This window comes from Setaria viridis, chromosome 9 (assembly GCF_005286985.2).
Source record: "Setaria viridis chromosome 9, Setaria_viridis_v4.0, whole genome shotgun sequence".
In the NCBI taxonomy this organism is placed as follows: Eukaryota; Viridiplantae; Streptophyta; class Magnoliopsida; order Poales; family Poaceae; genus Setaria; species Setaria viridis.
The window spans coordinates 50,057,907-50,082,150 of NC_048271.2; the positions used below are offsets into that span (position 1 = coordinate 50,057,907).

The following is a 24,244-nucleotide window of genomic DNA, read 5'->3' on the forward strand; positions in this document are numbered from 1 at the left end:
TTTTGGTAGCCGTCCGCGAGAGCGCCTTCAACGGCCACGTAGGTAGATGCCGCCGCCATGCGCCTATTCCCAGTGGCAGAGCCAAAAACTTATTTTTTTCTCGGTTGGTGGCACTGCCAGCGTTAAATTTCTAAAAATCTCATCAAAATTCGAAATCTGTAGTGGAGAGTTCCATTGCTTAGGGCCGAAATCTGTAGTGGAGAGTTCCAGGGCCTTTGCTTCTTCCCCTTGCTGTCCTCCTGAAGACAAGTCGTCTTAGTTTTGTCCTAAGTCAAACTTCTTTAATTTTAATCACAATTATAAAAAAATATGTTAGGGGAATGATCAAGGCTCAGTATTTGGAGGAACCCCGATGCTGAGGGAGGGCCGGAGGCTCCTCGGCTAATGAAGGGATGAGCCGTAAGGCATTGGTTAGGGCCGAGGGGCTCGTTTGGCACGACTCTAAACTCGTGAAAAAATAGCTCTAGCTCTGGCTTATCTGGAAAAGCAGATTTTTCTAGCTCTGGATCATCTTGTAAAATAACGTTTGGCAGAGGGCTTCTTCTAACTTTTTAGAATGCATAGTAGATGTTAAATACCTATAATACCCTTGCCGTTTTCCCTTTTAATTCATCTTCTTTTTTATTTCTTTCCTTCTCTTTTCTTTTTCTTCTGTCCTTTTCCTTTCCCCCCTCCCACTCTTCTTTCTTATTCGCTTGTTCTGCACGGGGTTGCGTCGCACCTCAAGCTCACCCCCCCCCAACTAGAACCCTTGCCTCCCAACGCCGTCGCCCCTCGCCTCCCCCGTGCTGTTACCCTCCGACTGCGTCGACACCTCGTCATCCCGCACCGGCCACGCTCCTCCACCCCATCGATGTCTGCTCCCACTGGCATCCCAACTCCGATTTGCCCGCCGTCGTGCCTAGATTCGCCTATCGCAGTTCCGCCCAGCTCCGGCCCACGCCGACGCGCCTCCATCCCACGTTGTTCCACCCACCTCTTTTGCAGCAGGTCTCGTCGCCGTCTAGCAGGCAGGGGGAGTGGTAGTTTCGTTGTAATTTTAACCAAGTTGAGGGGTAGTGTCCCAATGCATGTCTGTGGGGAGGTGGACAAGATAAGAGAAGCCACTATTTTTAACTTTCTCCTAGAGAATCGTATTCCATGAATATGCAAAATGGCTTCTCCCTGTCTTTTGCATTGAAGCTATTTTCAACGGTACAGTTTGGTACAGCTTGAGCATAAGCCGCTCATGAAGCTGGTCAAGAGCTCGGCCAAACAGACACTTAGTCGATACATCTTCGATCAAGTATTCAAGTAGTGCAGCATATACATCTAGCAGGCCCAGAACGGGCCGAAAATAGCCGACGAACTAGCCTCTGCCGGAATCTGGTCCATCAAACCAACTGTGTGGGAACGTTGCTTCACGGAAGATGCACGGCAATCCCGCGAAAACCTTCCCACGCCGCTGGGCTCATTCGCCCGACTGATGGGCTTATTTGGGTCTGATTCACGTGCGCATGGGCTGTTGTGGGACCTCCGACGTCGTCGTCGATCTTTTGGGCCTCTCTCGACCTAGGCAGTCCTCCACCTGCCAGCCACCGCCCACCGGCAGCCAGCCCACACAGACGCGCTCCCCCATTCTCCGCCATCTCCGTCCGAACCACCACCAAATGCCACCACGCGCGTCGCCCCTCCTCCTCCTCCGCCGCCTCTCCACCTGCCCGCCCCACCGCGACCACCCCAAACTCGCCGCGCTGCTGGACGTCCTCACGTAGACGTCGACGTCCCCCACGCCGCTCCCACACGCGCTCTCCCGCGCCTTCCCGTCCCCCTCCGACGCCTTCCCTCTCCGCACGCTGCCCCGCCTCCTCCCGCTGCTCCCCTCCCCGCTTCTCTCCCTTCGTTTCCTCCTATGGCGCCTGACCCCCTCCTCGCCGCTCCCCTCCCCGCATGCTCTCTCCTCACTCGCCACCTCTCTCCCCGACCTCTCCTCCTCCGTACCGCTCCTCCTCTCCTCCTCCGCACAGCCCCTCCCACTCCCGCACTACGCCCTCCTACTCAACATCTCCGCGCACGCCGGCCTCTTCCCCGCCTCCCTCGCCGCCCTGCGCCACATGCGGTCCTTCGGCCTCGTCCCCGACGCCGCCTTCTTCCACTACGCCCTCCGCGCGGCGGGCTCTGCCTCCGATGTCTCCGCCGTGCTTGAGATCATGGCCGGGTCCGGCGCCTCTCCGACCGTGCCGGTGATCGTGACCGCGGTGCATAAGCAGGCGTCCGCTGGGAACTTTGAGAGCGCCCGCCGGCTGATCGATAAAATGCCGGAGTTCGGGTGCGTGCCCAATGCTGTGGTTTACACCGCATTGCTCGATGGGATGTGCAGTTTAGGGAACGTGGATGGCGCGCTGAGGTTGATCGAGGAGATGGAGAGCAGCGGTTTGGATGCAAATTGTGCACCCAACGTGGTGACCTATACATGTTTGGTGAAATGCCTCTGTGGGAATGGGAGGGTGGCGGAGGCGCTTGGCGTGCTGGATAGGATGGCAGAGAGAGGGGTGATGCCAAACCAGGTTTTTGTGCGGACACTGGTCGAAGGGGTTTGCACAGAGCGGAGGGTGGCTGACGCATATGATGTGGTCGAGCGTGTGATCGGTGATGGGGGCGTGTCGAGCGGGCAGTGCTACAATGTTTTACTCATTTGCTTGTGGAGGGTTGACATGACACCTGAAGCTGAAGGACTGGCGCAGAGGATGATGAAGAAAGGGGTGCAGTTGACCCCGCTTGCTGGCAGTTCAATGGTGAGGGAGCTCTGTGTGAGGAAGAGGTCGCTGGATGCTTGCCACTGGTTGAGAATGATGGAGGAGAGTGGCGTGCTGTGTGACTCTGACGTGTACGGAACTCTGTTGCTTGGTCTGTGTGAGGAAGGGCATGTCCATGAGGCATCAGCATTGGGGAGGAAGGTTGTGGAGAGGGACATCCACGTAGAAGCATCTTGTACTGAACGTTTAGTGGAGTTGCTGAAGCAATATGGTGATGAGGAGCTAGCATCTCATTTATTAGGATTGAAACAGTGCGCTGGAGGGTTGTCATTGTCATTGTAAGCAATGTGCATTCTTCCCAACCCTCATGCGTGAGAACGCCAAGAACAGTGCTTCACAGTCTTGTTGGGAATTTGCCTGAGAACAGCTTCAACAAATTGGATTGGTGCAGTCATGATGCTACGTTTAGACTGTTGCTTGATACAGCATGGAACAGAATTCAAACAAAGTGCTGCTGAATTACTTGCTTCTTTTGAATGAAATTGCTGAAGAACATCATGTAGATCCAGAGGACGCTTGGCGTCTTGTAAACTACCATTTTGATCACTTCTCAGGTACATCACCTTGTCTCCCAGGCTGATGACATGCTTGGGCAAGTGCTGTGCCTGTCAGTCAAACATGTTAGATCTGTTTTATGAACTTGCAACCCTAGGAAGTTTTGTACAATGGTGCTAAAGTTATTTTACATGATACGTGCTCAAGCACCTACTCTGGTATGTTGTAACTTTTTCGAATTACTCTCAGTTTTTGCTGTCCCCTTTTCTGAAGGAACAGAAAAGAGAGCTTGCTTTATCAATTTCTTGCAACCTGTTTGTATTATTAAGCACAGCCTGCACATAAATTTTGCCCACATTGCTTTTCAGGAACATTTAGTTGAAGTGAGACTGAGAGTTGCATGTACATAAATGTTCGACTGGAAGCAGCGGTCAAGTGGGAGTGCTTTCACATAAACCGTACTGCAGAGGCTGCATTCACTAGCAGTATTCAAGTTCAGGACCATTCTGACTTGCAAGTTGCAACCGGAATATGACCTGTTGCTGGGATTTTGCTGACGGGAAGACAGTGAGGCATTAAACTCTGAAGAAAATTGGCGTTTCAGGAGAACTTTGACATCTGCTGAGATAAAAAGTCACGTACCTCTTGCCACGAACCAAGCTGATCACAGCAAAGTGAATCACGGCGTGTCAGTGACAGTCTGAGACAACCTGGCGTTTGCTCAGACTGCAACAGCCGCGGACATTCCCAACGGAAGCTGACACGGCCGTTGTTCTGGCAATCCCACGCGGCCACGCCGGGACCGGGCCTCGCACACCCCGCTGTGAATCTACTCTGGCTGCAGGTGGGGACCAGTGAAGTTCACCTGTCCACCACGGCTCAGGATTTAAATTCGAAGAGCTTTTCGGGCCGGGCATTCATCGTTGGTCTCTCCTTCCCTTCCCCTTGCCCTTCCCCTTCCCCTTCCCCAAGTCTCAGTGACCTCCTCACAGACAGCAGCAGCAGCAGCAGCTGGTCGGAGCTACACCCCGCAGGCACGCGCACGCACGGATCACGCAATGCCTCCCACCATGCTCGCGCCGGTGCCCACGAGGCCCCGCTCCAACCCCTACCGCCGGCGGAGAGGGGCGGCTCCGCTGCTCCTCGATCAGGCCGCGACTGCGGCAGCGGCGGGGAAGCGGCCCGCTGAGTCGTCCACCTCGGCCTCCTCCTGCTTCTACAGCGAGGTGATCTCCGCCTCCTCCACCTCTCTCGCCGCGTATCAACGCCCGGAGAAGAGGTCTCGCCGCCAGGACGAGGACGAGGCGCGCCCGGCCGGCTCCGAGTGCTCGGTGGTGATCGGCGGCGCGAGGGCGCTCCCCGCCGAGGTCGAGGCCTCCGAGTCGTCGTGCCTCGGCTCCGTGCTCGAGTCCGACCTCGCCTGCCCGGAGCAGCTCGCCGACGACGCCGAGGCGACCGAGTACTCCTCGGCGTACGAGGAGCTGACCCCGTCGGAGCCCGATGAGGAGGAGGAGGTGCTCAGCGGTCCTTGCAGCTGCGCCGAGTACTCCCTCAGCCCCCTGATCAGCTCCCCCTTGACCGACAACGACGACGACACTACCGCGCCCTCCGCAACCTTCTCCCTCTTCCTCGACTTCGCCAAGCAGTTCATCCCCTGCGTGCACCCCGAAGCGCGCGCCGTCAACAATGCCGCTCTCGATCTCCTGACGGTGAGCGGGTTTCCACGCGATTTCTGTCAAATTCGTTGGGAATTGGGTTTGGCTGCATTGATCAGTGCGACGATTGATCTGGTAAATTGGTAATTGTTGTGGTGGGAATGCTTGTGTCAGGGGAGGCGGTTTGAGGACTTGGACGACGAGGAGAGCTACGAGCGGTTCCGGCGGCGCGAGCGGCGCGAGGCGGTTGCACGCGACTACACTGAGGTGTACGGCTCCATGCCCGGCAGCGACGGCCCTCTCGTCGTGGAGCAACGTGTCGTCATGGTGAACTGGATCATCGAGGTCAGTGTATACTACACTCACTCTGTTGTGTGCGTACGGTGCGATCAACAGTTCACATCGGGTTATGCATCGGATGTGACCAGATTTGTTGCCCTGGTAGGAGCTACACAGGCTTATGCAGTAATGTCTGCATTGTACTGGTGGCATACAACTCTAGGTCCTTTGGTGGTTTGTTGTCAGATTCAATGGTCTAGAATTTGTTTACCAGTGTTCAGCAAGCACCGCAACTGCATAATTGCATAAGCTGTTCTCTGGTGTGAATACTTTTTTTAGTAATGATTATTGTGCTCAAGCAGCATGTCTGATTCCCTTTCGTATTTTGTACTGGGGAAACTATCTGCTATCTGAAAGTTTGTTAGTTTAACACTAGTTGATGGGTGGATTTGAAAATGGCAATGCTATTGACATATCAAGGTTCAGGGGTGTCCTTGTGTAGCTTTCTGTCAGTGAGTAGTCATGCTTGTACTGGCTCAGTTTGGTCACTCATTTTGAGGACCAAACCATCCTGGTCCCAGATCAGCTATCTCTAACATGGGCTGTTTGAAAAGGAAGAGAGAAACAGCGGATTCAGTTGAATAAAATGTTTCTCCGCAGTCCCCATTTGACATCTGAAACATGATTTCATTGGAATATTGCTTCCATGTCTGGGATTACATAGTGTAGCAATTAGGATTCCTGAATCTTCGCTCTCTAAATGCTATTGTGTCTATCTGTAACTCTGAATATGCCCTTTATTGCATATGCATCCCCGCAAATTTAAGCTTTTCGATGCACTTTCTATTCGTATGAGATTCAGATAACTCCTGAAAATATTGTTATCACCATTTTCTATCAGAAGGTTTCTTGGAATTAAGCATTTCATTGATGTTTTCCTTGCATTGTACTATAATTGTGTCACTACTCAAAAGCATGGCATGCACAATTTATGCTCCTTCATTGTTCCAAAATAAAGAGTTCAGTTGCAAAGAATGACTTTCCCTTGCAATGCCAGCATTCGTATCTGACGAAGCTGCAGCCAGTGACCGTTTTCATGGGGATTGGACTGATGGACCGCTTCTTGACACAAGGATACATGAAGAGTCTGAGAAATCTGCAGTTGCTGGGCATTGCCTGCATCACCCTGGCCACCCGCATAGAAGAGAACCAACCGTACAATTGGTAATGTTCTCCCTTGTTATGTCTGCTGTAAGAGATTCTGTTCTGCATATTTGGTGAATCCTAACTAGATCACTAGTTCCGTTCCATGCTTTGTTTCAGTATAACTACTGACTTAAGTCACACCAAATTAGCTCCTTCTTTTAATCATGCATTGATCCTGCATAGTCCCTCAGATGATAGAATATATGCTGCAAGGTCATAACTATGTTTCTTTTCCCAGTTGCATCCCTACCTCGCTGAAATACGCCTTGGGTGTTTGAAAAGCTTTAGGAGGCAATGAGATGGTTCGGTTCAGAAGAGCTATTTCACTGTTTAATCATGTTATGAATCTGAATCATATTAGCATTTGACGGTGGTTTTCACATTCTCATCTGTCATTTGTCCCTTTTGATACTAGCACTCTGTGCAGCTTGCATTTAGAAGTGTTCACAGGGTGATCATTTCAGAAGTTCCTTAGTTTCCTGATTGGACTGTGCTGCTGTTACGTGTTAGTGATAGTAAAAGAATTGACGATGCTGGTTGCCATTTTTGGTTGATTGAATCATATATTTTGATATGTGACACGCATCGCTGCACTTTGCATTGCAAGACAACTAGACGTATCTTTAGCTGAAATTGCACTGAAGTGTATCTATGAGTTTTGTCTCCTGATCATAACTTGTTTTCGATTATTTATTTGTGCTAAGCTTGATGTGCAACATTATCTCATTGCTTGATTCCTTTCAGCGTCCTTCAAAAGACCTTCAAAGTTGGGATCAATACTTACAGCCGGAGTGAGGTTGTTGCCATGGAGTGGCTGGTTCAGGAGGTCCTGAACTTCAAGTGTTTCGTCACAACAACTCACCATTTCCTCTGGTACCACAAACTTCCTGTCTTATCTGTATCAGCTGAGCATAAGGACAGGTTAACACCATTCTGTTCAAATTTCGCAGGTTCTATCTGAAGGCTGCAAAGGCAGATGACAGGGTAGCGGACCTGGCAAAATACCTGTCCTTGCTCTCACTTCTCAACCATAAGCAGCTCTCCTTCTGGCCCTCAACTGTGGCAGCCGCTGTGGTAGCCCTTGCTTGCCTTGCCACAGACAAGGAGTCCTCATGCCATTTAGTCATGGAGGTGAACACCTCGGTCCTCCATTTCTAGCTATAAATTGTCATTACACTTGCTATTGTTTAGAACTCGATAAACATAAGCAAAATATGAACTGTAACTTTCAGAATCTCCTGTCAGTCAGCTTCTAAACATGCACCAACTCCAATTTTACATGTTCTGATTCTAGCTAGACTGGAAATGCCTAACGAGTAGCTCTTTGCATGTATGTAGACTCACATGAGAACGCAGGATGACGATCTGCCTGAATGCCTAATGGTACATTTTTCTCCTCTGATTTTTTATAAGTTACTGGGCACAAATCACCATGAACCATGCTCTTACAGTTCCAGCAATAGGCAGAAATCTACTTTTATCACCATCTAACATTCATTACCCCGTGCAATCTTCTTTCATGCAGAGCCTAGAGTGGCTGATCAACTACGCTTCGTGATACCCGTGACTCCCAGGTGACGAAATTGATCCACAGTTTTGCCGATTCCCAGTTACACAGCACAGTTCAAGCGGTCAGATAGACATGAGGATGTGTAGGCCATACGTGAATCTTAGCATTAACAGATTATTCTGTACATGCCATTAGTTTTCCCTGTAAGGTAGATATAAGATAAGCCAAGGCAGCATAAAACGTAGCCTGTGATTATACGACTTTCTGGCTAGGAGCAAGGCAAGGATCGAGAGTTTGGTATTGAGCTGTCGGCCTTTAGGGACTACTGAGTGCCCTATTGGGCTGTCTATTATCTTTACATCATTTCTTCGCTGTCTTAGGGACAACTAAGGGCTGGGCTCTGTTATACTCCTATTCAACCGATATATTTGTTTAAACGGTGTCTTGATAATTTCTTTAAAAAACTTCTTGTTGATACCTGATGTACGACTGAAATTTGTTCCCTGCGTGTGGATCGGGGCGTGATCTTGTGATCCTGTTAAGATGCTCCGCTATCCCTCAGATCTGTCAGCTTGTCTGCTAGACTGGAGATCGCAACGAATAAAGTTTCAGTTAACTGCATATCCCGCACATTCGGATCACAACACCAAGCCTGCACACTCGGATCCACACCACACAACGAATCAGTCCGGTTCTCATCATCTTTCCCCAAGTCATCAAGTGGTACCGGACCGGGTTGCCATCCGGGGAAAATCTCAAGCCGAGTCGGATAGCTTGGCTGGAAGGAAGGAAGCGATCGGTTTCGCTTTCTCACGTGTGGGGACCCGGCTGCGGCCCCGCTTTGAAGGCTAAGGCTAGGGCTGGCCGGTTGGGGGTCGAGGGAGCTCCTATCTTGCACGCCTTAAATGAGGAAAACGAAAGGGAGGCCGGAGGCGTGCCATTTTCAATTTCAGCCATCATTCCATCAAGTTGTGCATTCATGCATGTGCCCGGGATAGTTGGGGTTGGATGCTCCAAAAGTGACCGAAGGCGTTAGCGTGCGTCTCCCCTTTCACCCCACTTGCGATTTTGGGGAAGTAGTCTGCCTTCCTGTGCTGCGTAGATTGGGTAGGCTTGGTTGTCGTCACGTCGGGGAAAAAATAGGGAAAGCAGACGGTGGTCGATGGATGGATGACTGTGCTTCACTGCACTTGTGCCCTGTCACGACTTCTACTGTAGTTCACTGCAGTTGATGCGTGTGCTGTGCACACACCATAGCACACTTAGTACCGTGTCAATGAGAGGCATGGTGTGACCGCGTGAGGTCAGTGTGTATAAGGAGCTCAGACTGCTCAATCGGACGCCACGAGGGAGGAAAAAGCACTACTGCACGCTGATGTGAACGTGTTGGTTTGAATCCCGATCTTTCGATAAGAGGGGAGGGGATAACTCGATTGGTGGATGGAGACGACGTTCACAGCTCGATTACAGCCTTTTAAGGACTCTGCGGCTTAGCAACAGATACACCACCTCCAAGGGCTACCGCGATCTTATGGAGCGCGACACCCCGGCCACTAGGGCACTCGTCCTGCAAGCAATCGAAGAACTAGTAAGAACAAGTAGAACAAGTATTGAATTACTAGATGTAAATGAAGGTTTCAAACTCAATCTCCAATATGGTTGGGTTTCGAAGACAAGAAGATGGGCGACTGATCAGCACACGCGCTTACAAGAAAGTAGCAAAAGCTAAATTTAATCTAAACAAAACCCGTTCCTGGTGGCAGCTAAGGGGTATAAGAACGTGGGAGGATGACCACAAGGGTGTTGGGGTCATGCTCCAACCCTAGACGCATTCCTAATGGATCCAACTTGATACACAATCCATTGGATCAAAATAAGACAAAATAAGGCGACGCAGCACCTTGGATAGAAAAATCTCTCGGTAGTAATTTGATCATTGCGGCCGCTTCAGAATAGGTATGGATATGAATCTAGATCCATATGAAAATAGACTTCATAAGGATTCCACGAAGTATTTGAACGCCCCAATCCGAGTCCGTATGCGACCGTGGTGACCATCACAAGTTGATGTTGTTTTGCAGTCCGGATCCAACCCGCGCGAATCATTTTACGTTTCGGTCTTCTCCCTAATTTCTAAGCAAAATAAGAGTGCACGTGTCTCCATGGTCTAAATATGATGGACATGAACTCAAGAGTGTACTCACCTGATGGTTGAGTTGACGAGCACGAGCGCGAGTAATGGGATAAAAATTGGTACTTGTGTCGGTGTGGATGTATCGTTAATGTCCTCCTCGCATGCTCAACCTGAGCTCCCGTGTGCCAGCGTTGGCATTCCACTGGTACTTGATAATCTGACTGTTTCACAGCTAATGTTAAACTTCCACAGTGTAGTCGGCAATTATTTCAAAAAGGAAAAAACAGTGTAGTCGGCAGCCTCTGGTCATTTCAATAGCAACAGGGCGAATATGACTCGTAATTAAGCTGGCACCCACCGTTGTGACAACATCCTCTGCCGATAGAGCGATTGCGATTTAAATTTGGATATGACCGAAAGGAAAAGGAAATCTCTCTCTCGCGCGCGTGCCACATAGCGTAAATTTCATTGTCACCCATAGCATCAACAAAGTTGCCCCCATAAACACTAGTGGCATGTCACTGTTTACATCATTACATGACATGTCTGAGTTCTCTGTTTTTTTGTTTTTTTTAAACGGCATGACATATTTGAGTTCTCATGAGGTAGTAGTAATTTTTTTGAACGGGTACGAGACAGTGCCTATTTCATTGCAAACCGGCTAGCCGGTAAAGTTAAAAAAAATGGAGGGAAAAACAATCATTCACTGTACAACAACAATGCCGCTAGGTCCTTTGCACCCGCTTTGATCCACGCATCTGCCTCTGCTCGTATCTTCGCAACCAAAGAGAATGCCGGCGTCTCCACCTTTCGGAATACCCTTGAGTTCCTCTCTTTCCATATTTCTTAGATAACTAGCAGTACGAGACTTCTTATTGCCTTACACGGCATCCTTGATCCGTTAGTGAGTTGCGACCACTGAGCAAGAGAGCTATCGGCGTGATGCCAATTGTCTGGTTTAAGGTCTGGTTGTCCGACGCATGTGGCCACCATGCTCCAGATCCTTTGGCTGTATTGACATTCAGCTAGGAGATGTCGACTGGTCTCCATGGTTTGTCGGTAAAGTGTGCACGATAGGTTGTGCATCCATCTTGAGATGTCCATTCGAGCTGCCCGGCCCGATCCGGCATGGGCCCAGCATGGCCCGTTATTTTTCGTGCTGAGCATGGCCGTCACGACAACTCTGTCATGCCGTGCCATGCCAGCCCACGGGCCTCACCGGCGACCCAAGCATGGGCCCGTAAGGCCTTTTTTGTGCTGGGCCGGCCCGAAGAGCCTGACCATTTTGACGTGCCGTGCCGACCCGCAGCTCGTCAAGAGAAAAAACACTTCACCAAGTCAAAATGAAACAGTGATTCATAATCTTAGATTTGAAGTTCATCAAACATTCAAATTTTCAAGTTCATCACAGATCACACATTCATCACAGTTCACACATTCATCACAGATCACACACAAATTCATAATAAATATAGATAGAGCTGTTAATACTTGATCTATGTGATCAAGTGTTGACTGCCTCATTAAAAACCTTTCTAGGTAAAAACTCACCCTTGTGAGGAAACCTTAGGAAGGGAAAACGAGTATAGCCAGCTCAAGTTTAATGTTCAAGTTGAATTCAACATTACACAGACAGACAGACATAGAAGCATAGAACTAGAACACCAATAGGTAGTCAGGCAACAGTCCAACAGAACAGGTTTCAACTTCAGCCTTCAGCTTGCTCCTGGGGCAGGCCTAGAGGTGCAAGAAGGAAAAGTGTTAGCAATTAAACAAAGTGTTTAGTAATTGAAGTTGAAGAGCAGTTAGGAATTGAATTACTGACTAGCTTGGCCTTCATCTTGGTCTGGGTAGGAGCTTCTGTATGTTTCCTCCAGTTCATTGATCTCCTTCTTAACATCATGTTGTGCCCTTGCATCTCCCAACTCCTAATCCTTGAGGCAGGTCAGCATCTCCACTGTCGCCGGCAACAACCGCCAGCGCCGCTCCTCGATCACCTTGTCAGTAAGACTAAAACAAGATTCCAAAGAAACAGTGAAAACTGGAACAGACATCACATCTTTAACTAGTATGGATAGAATAGGATATGATAGCTTGTGTTCATTCCACCAACTAAGTATGTTGAAGTCATCCTCATAGCAAGTAATAGTGTCACTGTCCAAGTAGGATGACAACTCAGAAGTAGGAGATATAGGAGGTGTAGATGAAAGAATAGGAGAACCACTTGAACCACATGGAGCACCAAAGATCTTACCCCATGCAGTTCTTTTCTTACCAATAGCAGTTGTAGTTTCAGAGGGCCTGTGCATCCTAACCGCACCAAACTTGTTTTCATACTTGTTAAACAACTTATATAATTCAGTTCTTACCTCAATGAAATAAGAAGATTAATCAGAACCAATAGTCTGAGAAAGAAGCTGAAAACTATTAGGAAAACCTCTCATCTTGGCTTTAGGATCCAAAATGAATGCAAAAGAATACAACAAAGGAATGTTCTGTCAATACTTGAGAAACTTGAGCTTCATGGGAACAACAATATTTCTAAGCAGTGGATCAGTCTCTTGGCCATGCAAATGACCAGAAATCTTAATAATATGATGCAACATCAAAGGACTTGTTGGATAGTAAACACCAGATAAAGCACCAGTGGAATCATAAAACATTTCAAGGAACAACAAAATTTTCTCAGCAATTACCCAATGGCTTTCAGTCAGTAGCGGCTGGCCATTGTGCAAACCATAATGAGCAAAAATAAAGATAAAAAAGACAATCTTATATGGTAGTAGATGTTTGAGCATGAGATATGTAGAATTCCATCTCACATCCATATCTAAACCAAACTTACGAGGGCGTACCCCCTTGACAATGCAGAAGTTATGGAAAGCTGCAAGGCATTGGTTAGAAGAGTTCAAAAAAGATATTGCAGTCCTAAAAGCCTCAAGATAAGACTTGATCCTCTTCAAACCATACTTGACTATGAGATTGATAATATGATATGCACAACGTTGATGCAAAAGACCAGCAAGTGCTTTATCAGAATCAGAATCAAGAGGTTCAGGATCTGGACCAAGATAACCAATAAATTTGGGAATGAGTGTGGCCATGACAAAAGTATTAGATGAAGCATTATCAAGTGTGATAGAGAAAATCTTATCCTCTAAACCAAATTCAGAAACTACTTGTTCAATATGTTCAGCAATGTTAACACCAGAATGTGAGCAATCAATCAACCGAAGAGCAATGGCTCTCTTCTCTAATTCCCAATCAACAAAAACAAAATATGCAACAACACTAAGGTAGTCTTCCTTAGCATTGCCAGACCAAATATCAGAAGTAAGATAGACAGAAGAAACAGAAAACTTCAAAGTTTCAACCAGAGAAACACGACGCTCGGCAAAGTACTTGGTAAGATCTCTAGAAGTGGTCTACCTAGAAACTTTAGCAAAACGAGGGTTATGAGCACGCTGGATGTACTCCTCAAATGCCTCTATCTCACCAAAGCCTAGGGGTAGATCAAGTCTAGAAATCAAACGGAGCAATTCCTTATGAGCAAGATCAGGCTTGTATTCCCAATTACTAATTGAGCCATCAAAATTGAATTGAAGTTGTGACTGAACAAGAGAAGGATGGTTTTGTTTAGCCAAGCACATCTTCTGGTGCTAGAGCAAATGGCCAGTACCAGCACAAGATTGGCCCGTAAGAATGTGAGAACAATGATGGCACTTAGCAGCGTACCTCACCTGCTTCCCGTTGGCGCCTTCCTGGAACAACTCCTCAAAGTTGTTCCATGCAGCAGATCACCGCTTTCCCTTGCGAACACTGGTGCCCGTTGAGGTAGTCGGCGTAGAAGACGGGGCAGAACCTCCGGCACCGGCAGCATCCACATTGACAGGAGCAGCGGAGTTACCAAAGAGTGCCATGGCTCTGGCAGCCACGTCGTCCTCATCGTCGCCTACGAGAACAAGAAGAACAAGATCAGGAACAAGAAGAGGGTCAGGATCAAAGCAAGATCAGGAGAACAAGAAGAGGATCCGGAACAGTGGTTTACCTAGCAGCCCACAAGCCCTTAGCTCGTCGATGATGCTGTAGTTCTCATCCATCACGATGACCTCGTGTGGCAGGCGGCAGCCCCCTCCGGCGTCCCTCAACCGCTCCATCCCTCAACGGCGCGCGGCACCCGAAGGATACCTGCAAACAATTGAACAAGATCAGGAACAGGAAGAGGATCAGGAGAACAAGAAGAGGATCAGGAGGACAAGTGGGTACCTGCGACGCCGGAGCCCGGAGCAGGAGAAGATGACGGGACAATGAGATGCCTAGAGGATCTGCGAGAAGACAAAGGCCAACGGTCACGACACGACGAAGGTCAACGGTCGTGACACCACAATCGCTCTGTCCCTCCTCAACGGCGCGCAGCACCCGCCACCCGACGGTTGACGGATAGCTACAAGAAGAGGATCAGGAGAACAAGAAGACGATCAGGAGGATCAGGAGCATCTACAACTTACCAGCGACGCCGCAACCCAGAGCTGGAGAGGACAACGGGAGCAAGATCAGGAGAACTAGAAGAGGATCAGGAGGATCTAGATCTAGATCAGGAGAACAAGAGCGGTGGGCGGCGCCGGTGGATCCAGCCGAAGCCGAGAGAGGCAGAGAGAGAGCGACGGGTGGTGGCGGTGGCTGGCGCGGAGCGGGACTGCAGGTGCGGGACGGGAGGAGGCGAGGAGCCAGGAGCGGAGGAGTCGAGGCGAGGAGGTGGTGGGCGGAGGGGATGAGGGGGTAGGCTTTGCAGAGGGGGCGCGATCGTGCGCGGGGAAGGGGGTTATATATGTCCCCCCTCCCGACCGTTGTTGGGCTGGGCCAGGCCAGCAGGTGACCGTTCGATAGATAGGTTCGTAACGAGCTGGCCGTTCGCGTGCTGGGCCAAGGCACCGGCCCAAGCTCGGCACGAGCCATCGAGCCGGGCTAGCCCGAGCCCAAGCCCGAGGAGTTACGAGCCGAGCCGGGCTTGGGACGGGCCAAAAAACCGGGCTTCGTGCTGGGCTATCGGGCTGCGGGCTGCATGGACATCTATACGTCCATCCCCACCTAGCAAGGCGTGTGTCTGTCCAAATTCTATTCTGAGTGATAAGCCATGCAAAGAATTTACATCTTGGTGGCACCCAGGCTTTCCGAAGTGAGTTGATTTCCGGAGAAGCGGTGCTCCCAAGGAATTATGCTTTGTAAGCAAAGGCCGCCGAGTATTTTCCATCCGCGGTGAGTTTCCAAGTAATGTGGTCCTCGTCATCCTGGTTGAGCTCGGTGTTTTGCACTAGAGCCCATAGCTTCATGAATTCATCGATGTGTCCCAGGGTGATTCCAGCAGAGATGTTGAGGTCTCTGATCCATGTATTTAGGTGTAAAGCGTGTGCTACATTCCTCTTCTTTTTCCTCGAGATATTGTATATCTTTGGGGCAATGTCCTTTGGCCAGCGGCCTTGAATCCAGGCTGAGTTCCAAAAGCTCACTTTTCCCTGATCCCTACATGTATCGTGGTACACGTCGCAAAAAGAAACCGGTCTGCCTCGTCACAGGGTATTTCTGTGCCCGCTCATGCTTTATCCGGCGATGCCCATTCATGCCACAGCCATCGTATCCTTAGAGCTCTTGCAAACTTTTCTAAGTTCAGGATGCCCAGTCCGCCATTTTCTTTGGGCAGGCAACTTCTCATTCAATTTCCCTCGGGTTAGTGCCCTGCTACCGACCTTGAGAAATCCCTTCCTTATTTTGTCAATGTCCTAAACCACTTCCTGTGTCATCTTGAGTGCCATTAATAACTAGACCGGCTGAGATGTCAGATCCAATTTCGTTAGTCTCATACGGCCCGGCATGGTGAGGTTCTGCCCTTGCCAATTTGACAATTTCCCTGTAGCCTTGTCGTAGAGGGGTTGGAAGTCAAATCTTCTTAAGGTGTCGGATTGCAAGTGGAAGGCTAAGGTATTTCATTCGAAACCAGTCCGTGAGATAAGGCAGGTCAGCTAATATATTGTTGAGGTTGATGTGGTTGCAACTGATTGCTGCCACGCTTGTTTTTTTGAATGTTCGTTCGTAGGCCTGTGACTTCCCCAAATGTGTACGTTTGTGATCGCTGGCTTTAGGAAAATCGCCGCGTCCGCATACATAGATGCCTGAAAACATGCAACTCTGCCTCCCAGTTTGTTGAGGAGCCCCATACCTGTTGCCTTTGCTAGCAACTTGTGCAGGGGGTCGATTGCAAGGATGAAAAGCATGGGGGATAGAGGGTCTCCTTGTCGTAGGCTGCGGCCGTGCTCTATCGGGTTGGAGGGGATTCCATTGAGGAGGATTCATGATGTAGACATGGCAAGAATGGCACTGATCTAGTTCCACCAACACGGCGGGGCGGGAAGCCTTGTCGTTGTAGCAAGGTCAGCAAATAAGCCCATCTTACGGAATCGAAGGCTTTGGAGATTTCTAGTTTCACAAGCAACGCTGGGGTTCGCTTCCTACGAAAGCATTGGGCGATGTTGCGCTCGTACATGAAATTGTCGTGTATACTCCTTCCTTTGATAAATGCGCTTTGGCATGGCGCGATGAGGTCGTTCATGTGAGGTGCTAGGCACAGGGCGAGTAGTTTGGTGATGATTTTCGGGATTGCATGTATTAGGCTAATAGGTCAAAACTTCGAAATGCATTCCGCCCCTTCTTTCTTCTCCAGTAGGACAATGTTGGCCGAGTTGAGCAGGTTGAGGTCCGCGCATCTAATGCTGTGGAAGGAGTTAATTGCGGCCATGACATCTCCTTTGATTATTAACCAGCATTGTTTAAAGAAAATGCACGTGAAGCCATCTGGCCTGGGGCTTTGTCTGATGGCATTTGCGAGATGGCTCGTATAGTCTCTTCCTCGGTGAAGTGTTCGTCAAGACCCGATAAGTCGAGGGCTGCTCATGACGTCGTTGAAGTGGTCCGGATGACCTGTAGTTTCTCTTCGTGGGAGGTGGCCCATCCACTTGCTTTGTGTAGCCTGTGAATGTAGTTTTTCCTCCTGCGTGCGTTGACTTTGTGGTGGAAGAATTTTGTGTTGGCATCACCTTCTCGTAGGTAGTTGATCCTGGAGTTTTAATTTTCCACGCTTTCTCAATTACTGCCCATCCTAGGACTCTCCTTTTAAGTTTTGCTCAGAGCGTGAATTCTTGTTCAGAGAGCATTCTCGATTGTTGCGTTATGTCCAGTCTTAGGATTACATCCTGAGCCATAAGCAGCTTCAGCTTTGCGTTCGAGAGGAGAGATTGGCTCCAGGAGCGTAGTGCCTTTGCCGTTGCGTGCAACTTGTGGCCCAGTCGATGGAAGGGTTCTGTGTGTGTCGTTGGCGCCTCCCAAGCCGTTTTGACAACTTCTTGGAAATGTGGTAACTTAACCCAGAAGTTCCCAAATTTAAAAGGTGCCAGCCGTCGCGGCCCAGCTTGGTTGGAGAGCAGAACGGGCAATGGTCTGAGTACGATGAGGATAAGGCATGTAGAACGTGGGTGTCGAAGGCTAAATCCCAGCTCTGGTTCCAGAAGATTCTGTCCAGGCAGGCAAGTGTTGGTATGCGTCGATCATTACTTCAGGTGAATTTTCTATTTTGCAGGTGGATTTCTTTGAGCTTGCAAAAATTCAAGGTTGCTCTGAATCGTCTCATGAGACGCGCATTAAGGTTGCTGTCTTGTCTCACGCTCGGTAGATTAGGTTGAAGTCGTCCAATATTAACCACTTTGTGTCAGGGGCCGGTTTTAGATGCCATAAGCGTTGCAGGAACTCTTCTTTCTCCCCTCTGCGTGATGGGCTGTACACCATAGTGAGGTTGGAGGAGGAGGTGTAGTGTCGGACTGTCACCATTGCCGATAGCGAAAATCGCCCAATTTGTATATCTTGTAGATTAACAACATTGTCTCCATATAACCAGGATGCCGCCTTTAGTGCCTTGAGCTGGTTTGTAGGCGAAGTTGTATAGCCTATACCCCGCAGGATGATTACATGTTGCTTGGTTTCCTGGATGGCTGGATGCACGCTATGTGGCACGTGTTGGCCGCGATCGTTTCACGAACCGTTAGGCATCTGGCCGTCGCATTTAGGCTACGTACGTTCCAGCACAAAATATTGTAGTTACCTCTTAGATCGGTTGTTTGCTCTTGCTGCCGTGTCGGCCATAGTGGTTTTTTGAAAAGCGTCGTTTTTGTTGCAAATAGGATTCGCTTTGACCTCGTCCAAGCGAGTGAGCGGGAAATCTCCCGCGCGCGTACACGTATGGTCGTGCAGACATGCGCACGTTCACGTACGTGAAGGAGGTGGAACTGCCCACTACCGTCTTCCTAGGAGTTTATCTCCTAAACCTCCTGTAATTACCCTATAAATATGTACTATGAATGATTAAGAATACAAGCATCATTACCGTTCATCTCCATCTCTCTCCCAAGTCATTTTCTACTTACAACAGTTTTTTAGCAAAGAGTAGGCGTTTCAGCATTGTCTTGAATACTGCCCGAAGGTCGAAACCAGCAGGGCGTAGTGCAGTTTGTTTTAGTGCCCGAAGGTTGCAGCCAGCAGGGCGACAGCGAGTAGTGGTGGAGTTTAAGTCGCAGATCGGTCGGAGAACATAGCCGGCATGGTAGGTCTCTTGTCTTGCCCGAAGGTCGCAACTAGCAGGACGAAGACGAGGCAGTCGGTGACGATTACAGCAGTGCTTAGGATACATGATAAAAGTTTGGTGTCGCAGGTAGAGCCGCAGCCGAGCCTCAGTTGTTGAGGCTCCCCTCCTCCGGCAGAAGCTCCGTGACAGCCTCACCAGCTTGATGGAGTAGGGCTCCATTCAGCTGCTCCGCGTCGTCGTCCTCCAGTCCGAAGAGTGCTATCATGGCTGCTATGATGTGTTCCGGCAGCGCTCCGTCGTACATGTTGATGTAGTCTTGCAGGATCTCTTGTATCGGCACCAGCTCATTCCGAGCTTGCGCTGGGCTCGCTCGACTGCAGGCATGGCTGGCTGCTTGGACAGTCTTGCACTCCTTCTCACCTTGGACATGTCGAACGTTCTGCGCTTGTACTGGCGACGCACTGGTTGTTCAGAAGCGAGTCCAGGTGCCGGCGTAGTGAAGAGATCCGCCACCGTCGGCCCCTTGGCCGGTGGTGGCGCTGCAGCCGGTGAGGCAGCAGTCACAACTGCTTCAGGTTGTTGGGCCGCAGGTGGCTGCGGCTCTGGATCCGCCGTTGTCGCCTGGACGTCGCTTGTTGCCGTGGTGTGCAGTTCCGCCGCTGATGAAGGCGGCCGTTCTGCGGCCGGTAGTGCCGCCGGTGATGAAGGAGGTAGTAGTAATAATTAGGGTAGGAGCTTGCAACTGCAAAGAAATCGATTGTTGAGTTTTGGAGCGGCAACAAAGGCAAACCAGGATCGTATTACAAGTATACTAGTATACGAGTTTTTTTTTAAAAAAAGATTATGGGTCACTTAAAAAACGGTTATGATTACACATGGACAGCGGATAACAGAAGAATGTAGCTAGATACGTAGAGAGCTTCGTGCACGCAGGACTTAATTAATTCCCTTGTCCTCCATATTTTGCTGGCGGCGGACTAAAGCAAAGTCGAGCGTGCTGCGTCCAGCGAAACGGGCCAGATTCTTCGAGTACGAACTCCGCAACCTGACAAATGCAGACTCCATTTTGCTACGTCGTTTAATTATGGGTTTTGCGAGTATCGTAATCATGTACCTAACCCCCATAAACAAACAGAACGCACATTTTATATGGTTGGATCCCCTTTACAAGCCTCGGCTGCTAGTTCAAGTGACCTCCAAAATTAATAACTAATACACCCCAAATCTAACGGCACAATGTTAAGGACAGTAGCTCAGCTAACACTGCACCCCGCCAATTTGTTCGCTTCAGATGCTCAGAAAACTAATACCAATGGAGAATATGAAATGCACAGCACGTCAGCAACACATATCTTTAGGCCCTGGTGGCCTGGCCTGACGAGCACCATGTTCGAAACATGCAATTGAAAAGTTCGCGTTGCAAAAAGTTGGGTATGTGTAGCAGGCACTTAGCACCGTACCACACATTAAACTCAAAACGACACGATGCAAACAATTTTTGGTGTCACTAATGCCGTCTGACGTGCACCACCAAACCAACATAGCAGTGACCACTGGCACTGAGCAGTGAGCAGTGACCAGTGACTAGTGAGCACTGAAGCACCAGGCGGCTAGCGCACAGGATTGCAGCGAGGTGGGCGCGCGCACGAGGAAGGGGGAGGCCGCCGCGCCGCCGGCGGAGCGGAAGGCGGCAGGAACTGGCAGTTGCGGAAATTGAGAAGCGGGGGAAGGATCCGCGCTCCACCCGCCTCCGTGGCTCCGTTGTCCCGTGCGGCCGAATTCCATTCCATTCCATCACGTGGTGGCAGCGTCACCTCACCTGGCCTCCGGGTCCGGGCTCAGGTTCCATGTCCGGTTGCTTGGCAAGAGGCCGAGCCGGACGGGGACAAGTGACGTGACGGCTGGCGCCTAAAATACAACCGGCACGGACGGGGACGTGTATCTTATCACGAACAAGGCGTGCGTCATGGGTTTTTTTTTTTTGTTTATGGTTACCGCTGGCAATGGGAAATGGGAGATGACAATGACAGTGGTTAGAGTCTTTAGAGAAAAGGAAATGTAGACGGAGAAGATTGCTTTGTAGGGTGGTGTTGGACAATACAATACTTCAGAATCCATGCGGACATAAAATATTCTAATTAGCATTTTGTATATTATTTAGGGAGAAAGTTTAGTTAGAAGATCTTGGGAAAGCCTCACCTGGTCGTTTAAGTCTAACAAAAAAGCTGATCCTTGAAGATCTATGCTGCATAAAGGATAGAAAACTATGAAACCCGATCAGGCATCACTATCTTCGCTGCGACGCATGAGCTAAATCCCGTTTTGCAATTTGGAAAAAAAAAAGTTCAGTTATCCAGGATACCAAAATAAAGAGTTCAGAAAGTTTTCTCGGAAGTGCTAAATGACAGAGCGAGAAACCTTTTCATGGCTTACAGAAAATTCCCCTTCACAAAAAGGGCACTAATCCAGATCATTCTCACTCCCGCAAACAGCTATGCTCGTCTTACCCGCATCTGTGCATATTCCAATTCGATCGGATCTCTAACGAACAAAAAGATCTGCCGAGGCGTCCATTTCAAGCCCCCCAACTTGCACAGTGCCCCTGTGGCAGCAAAGCAACCGGAGTGCAAAAAAGAGAACAGAGCGCCGGGCTGTGTGGGTGAGAGTGACGCCGTGACGGCACAGCGCCACGCGAGCACGCGACGGATGGGAACGAAGAAGCGCGCGTCCCTCGCCAGATCCAGACGAAACCGCGCGACTCGGTGCCGGTGACTCACCCGCCCGGCGCCCGCGCGTCGCTGTCGCCGGAGCCACTAGGCGCCGCGCGGGGCCCGAGCCCCCGACCCCGCCGCGTCCCCATCCCGACGTGCGTGGCGTTAGAAAGTTCTTCCCGTCTTCCTGCTGCCAGTTTCACCATACGCCTTCGGCCTTCGCTCCGCCTCGACCTCGTCCTCCTCCCCACGTTTTCTCCCCACGATCCCGTCCTCTTTGTTTATGTTTATGGATGGAGCCCGGTGCGCTCACCGCTGGGGCCTCGGCGCCTCGCTCACCTGCGGAGGGCGTGGCTGCGCTGCGCGGATACGGCTCGTGACTGCCGCCTGGAATGGACCGTACCGGACGGGATCCGGTAAGAAGGAAAGAAACGGAGGGCATCGGCGGCGGGGCGCAGCCGCCCTGGCCGGTCGGTGCGGGAGCGGCCTAATTCTGGTTCGCGCGACTACGGAAGAGGATGATTGTTAGTTCCTGGTACGCGCTAACTATAGGTGGCCCGATCAAATAGCGCGGGTAGCTAGTTTTTATTTTTAATGTTAATATTTGTATTTGTATTATTTCCTGGTCGTTTTTTAATTTTAGTTGCATTTTAGGATGTGTTGTATAACATTTTTCATTTAAATTTAAATTGACTCATCTTTTGGATATTTTTTAAATACTTTGTTTTATTATCTGTCAAAGAGTCATTTTATTTAGTCCATTCTTCCAATTTTTGTCCGGATAATATTAATTATATCCTGTCCATATTTTTTATTTTTTATTTTTTGGCCCATTTAATATGTTTCCTCGGCCCAGGTTATTATAGCTTTATCTTTTGGGGTGTTTGGATCTTTAGTTCGGACTAAAATTCATGGCACATCGAACATTCGGATGGTAATTAGGAGGACTGAACATGAACTAATTATAAAACTAATTACATATATGGAGGTTAATTCAAATCATTAGGCTAATTAGCACATGTTTACTGTAGCATCACATTATCAAATCATGGACTAATTAGGCTTAATATATTCGTCTCGCAAATTAACCTCCATCTGTACAATAAGTTTTGTAATTAGTCTACATTTAATACTCCTAATTAGTATCTAAACATTCGATGTGACAGAAATTTTAGGAGCTCCTTTTATGTTTTGTCTCTTTGTTTGTTTGTTTTTCGTTGTTTTCGCCTGGGTCGCTATGCATTATTCGGTGACTTGTTGACTGATGGAGCCTTGCAGCGACCGTGGCTCGTTTTTCGATTGGTCGTTTCATATTTTGCGCAGGTTTTGCATCATTAGGGGTGAGACCACTTCAATTCGCAGAATATTCAGTTAAATATATATTATTTTTGCCACAATAATTTGTATGTGTAGTATAAACCATGTATATTTTTTATAAAATTAAAAAAGATCACCAAATATCGGGCCTGAGTCTCCTACTTTTTTTATCTTAAAAACCACTATAGCCCTCCTTTTACCTCCCTGTCCAATGTCCCATACTTTGCACTAGGGACGGTCCAAGACCCATTCCCGACCTTCTTGTTGGCTCAGATGTTCCCCAACTAGCGAGACGCACATACTCTTTTTCGCCCTTCGTCATTTTTGAGTTTTAATCCGAGGTCCCTAGCATTGATCGATGCCTCGATGGAGCCTTGCAGTAGGTGCGGGTATGATTGCCGGCGCGCGTGTGGGTCCGTCTGGCAAGTGCGGCGCGGTACAGATCGGCTCAACGGTGGACCCGAGCTCTAGCTGCGGTGTCATGCATTGATGATTTGGCAGCCATCGCGTGCGAAGTCCTGCTCGAGATACAGCTGCATGCTTCACCATTCACCAAGGTCGAGTAGTGGCCACGATGCTGAACGTGGGGCAGTACTCTACAACAGATGTCTCCCACGGGTACGACCTTACCTTCGCATGCTATGCTAGGCTATTCTGCCGTCCTTCATGACCGATGACGTGTATGTGTTTTTAGTTGCCTACGGCATGTTTGAGGAATTGCCTGGCTAGATTCAGGATGCAAAAATCTTTGCCTCTAGATATGGCACGTGATTGGTGACTCGCAGCGAAATTCGGCTAAGGACAAAATACCGAGACAGATTGCCATGCAACAATTACCTAATAAGTTGCTCTGGACGTGTACATTTTCGTGAGTATAAAGTGCATGGGAAAAATGTTATTGTTTTAAGGTCCTGTTTGGGAAATGGGGTGTTAAAGTTTAACACCCCACTTTTAACACTTTTAACACTTTTCTATCCAAACACTTGTGTTAAAAGTGGGTGTTAAAGTTTAACACCCCATTTTTCATAAACACATGGAGGAGGTGTTAAAACTTGCTAAAGGTGTTAAAAGTGGCCCCCTCTCCACTTCTTCCCAGGTTATCCCTTCTCTCTCCTCCCTCTCTCTCTCCGCCAGCCCTAAATGAGGGGGCAATGGAGTCATTTCCCACCAAAAATGTTAAAGTTTAACACATCATCCAAACACCCCAATGTGTTAAACTTTAGCGCTCTATTTGAGAGTGTTAAAACTTTAACACTTGTTAAATTTTAACACAGGGTATCCAAACAGGCCCTAAGTAGCCCCATTGGTGGAGGTGGAAATTTGTTTCTGAAGGTTTAAGCGCATGTAAGATCATGTTGGCTCAAACTCTAAATTGGCTAGATTATAATTTACCTCGAAAGGACCAGCCACCGCGCCTCAAATCTCATTTAAACCACAATGCTCTAACTTTTCCTTTTTTAAAATGTCCCCCAAAAAAGTAGTACTTTCATTTTACATGAAGTGGGGCATGTAAATT

The 24,244-nt window shown here is 49.0% G+C and overlaps 1 protein-coding gene and 1 pseudogene across 1 annotated transcript; both read left to right on the plus strand.

The window, feature by feature from the left end:
• Nucleotides 1-1,638: 1,638 nt before the first annotated feature.
• LOC117836330 (uncharacterized) lies at nucleotides 1,639-3,587 on the plus strand (annotated as a pseudogene).
• Nucleotides 3,588-4,201: 614 nt separating this feature from the next.
• On the plus strand, nucleotides 4,202-8,303 carry LOC117836331 (cyclin-SDS-like). Its single transcript, XM_034715732.2, has 7 exons — nucleotides 4,202-4,999; nucleotides 5,120-5,290; nucleotides 6,282-6,448; nucleotides 7,175-7,303; nucleotides 7,381-7,561; nucleotides 7,769-7,813; nucleotides 7,956-8,303. The coding sequence occupies exons 1-7, from the start codon at nucleotides 4,349-4,351 to the stop codon at nucleotides 7,986-7,988; spliced, it is 1,377 nt and encodes a 458-aa protein (XP_034571623.1). The 5' UTR covers nucleotides 4,202-4,348; the 3' UTR covers nucleotides 7,989-8,303.
• Nucleotides 8,304-24,244: the final 15,941 nt, after the last annotated feature.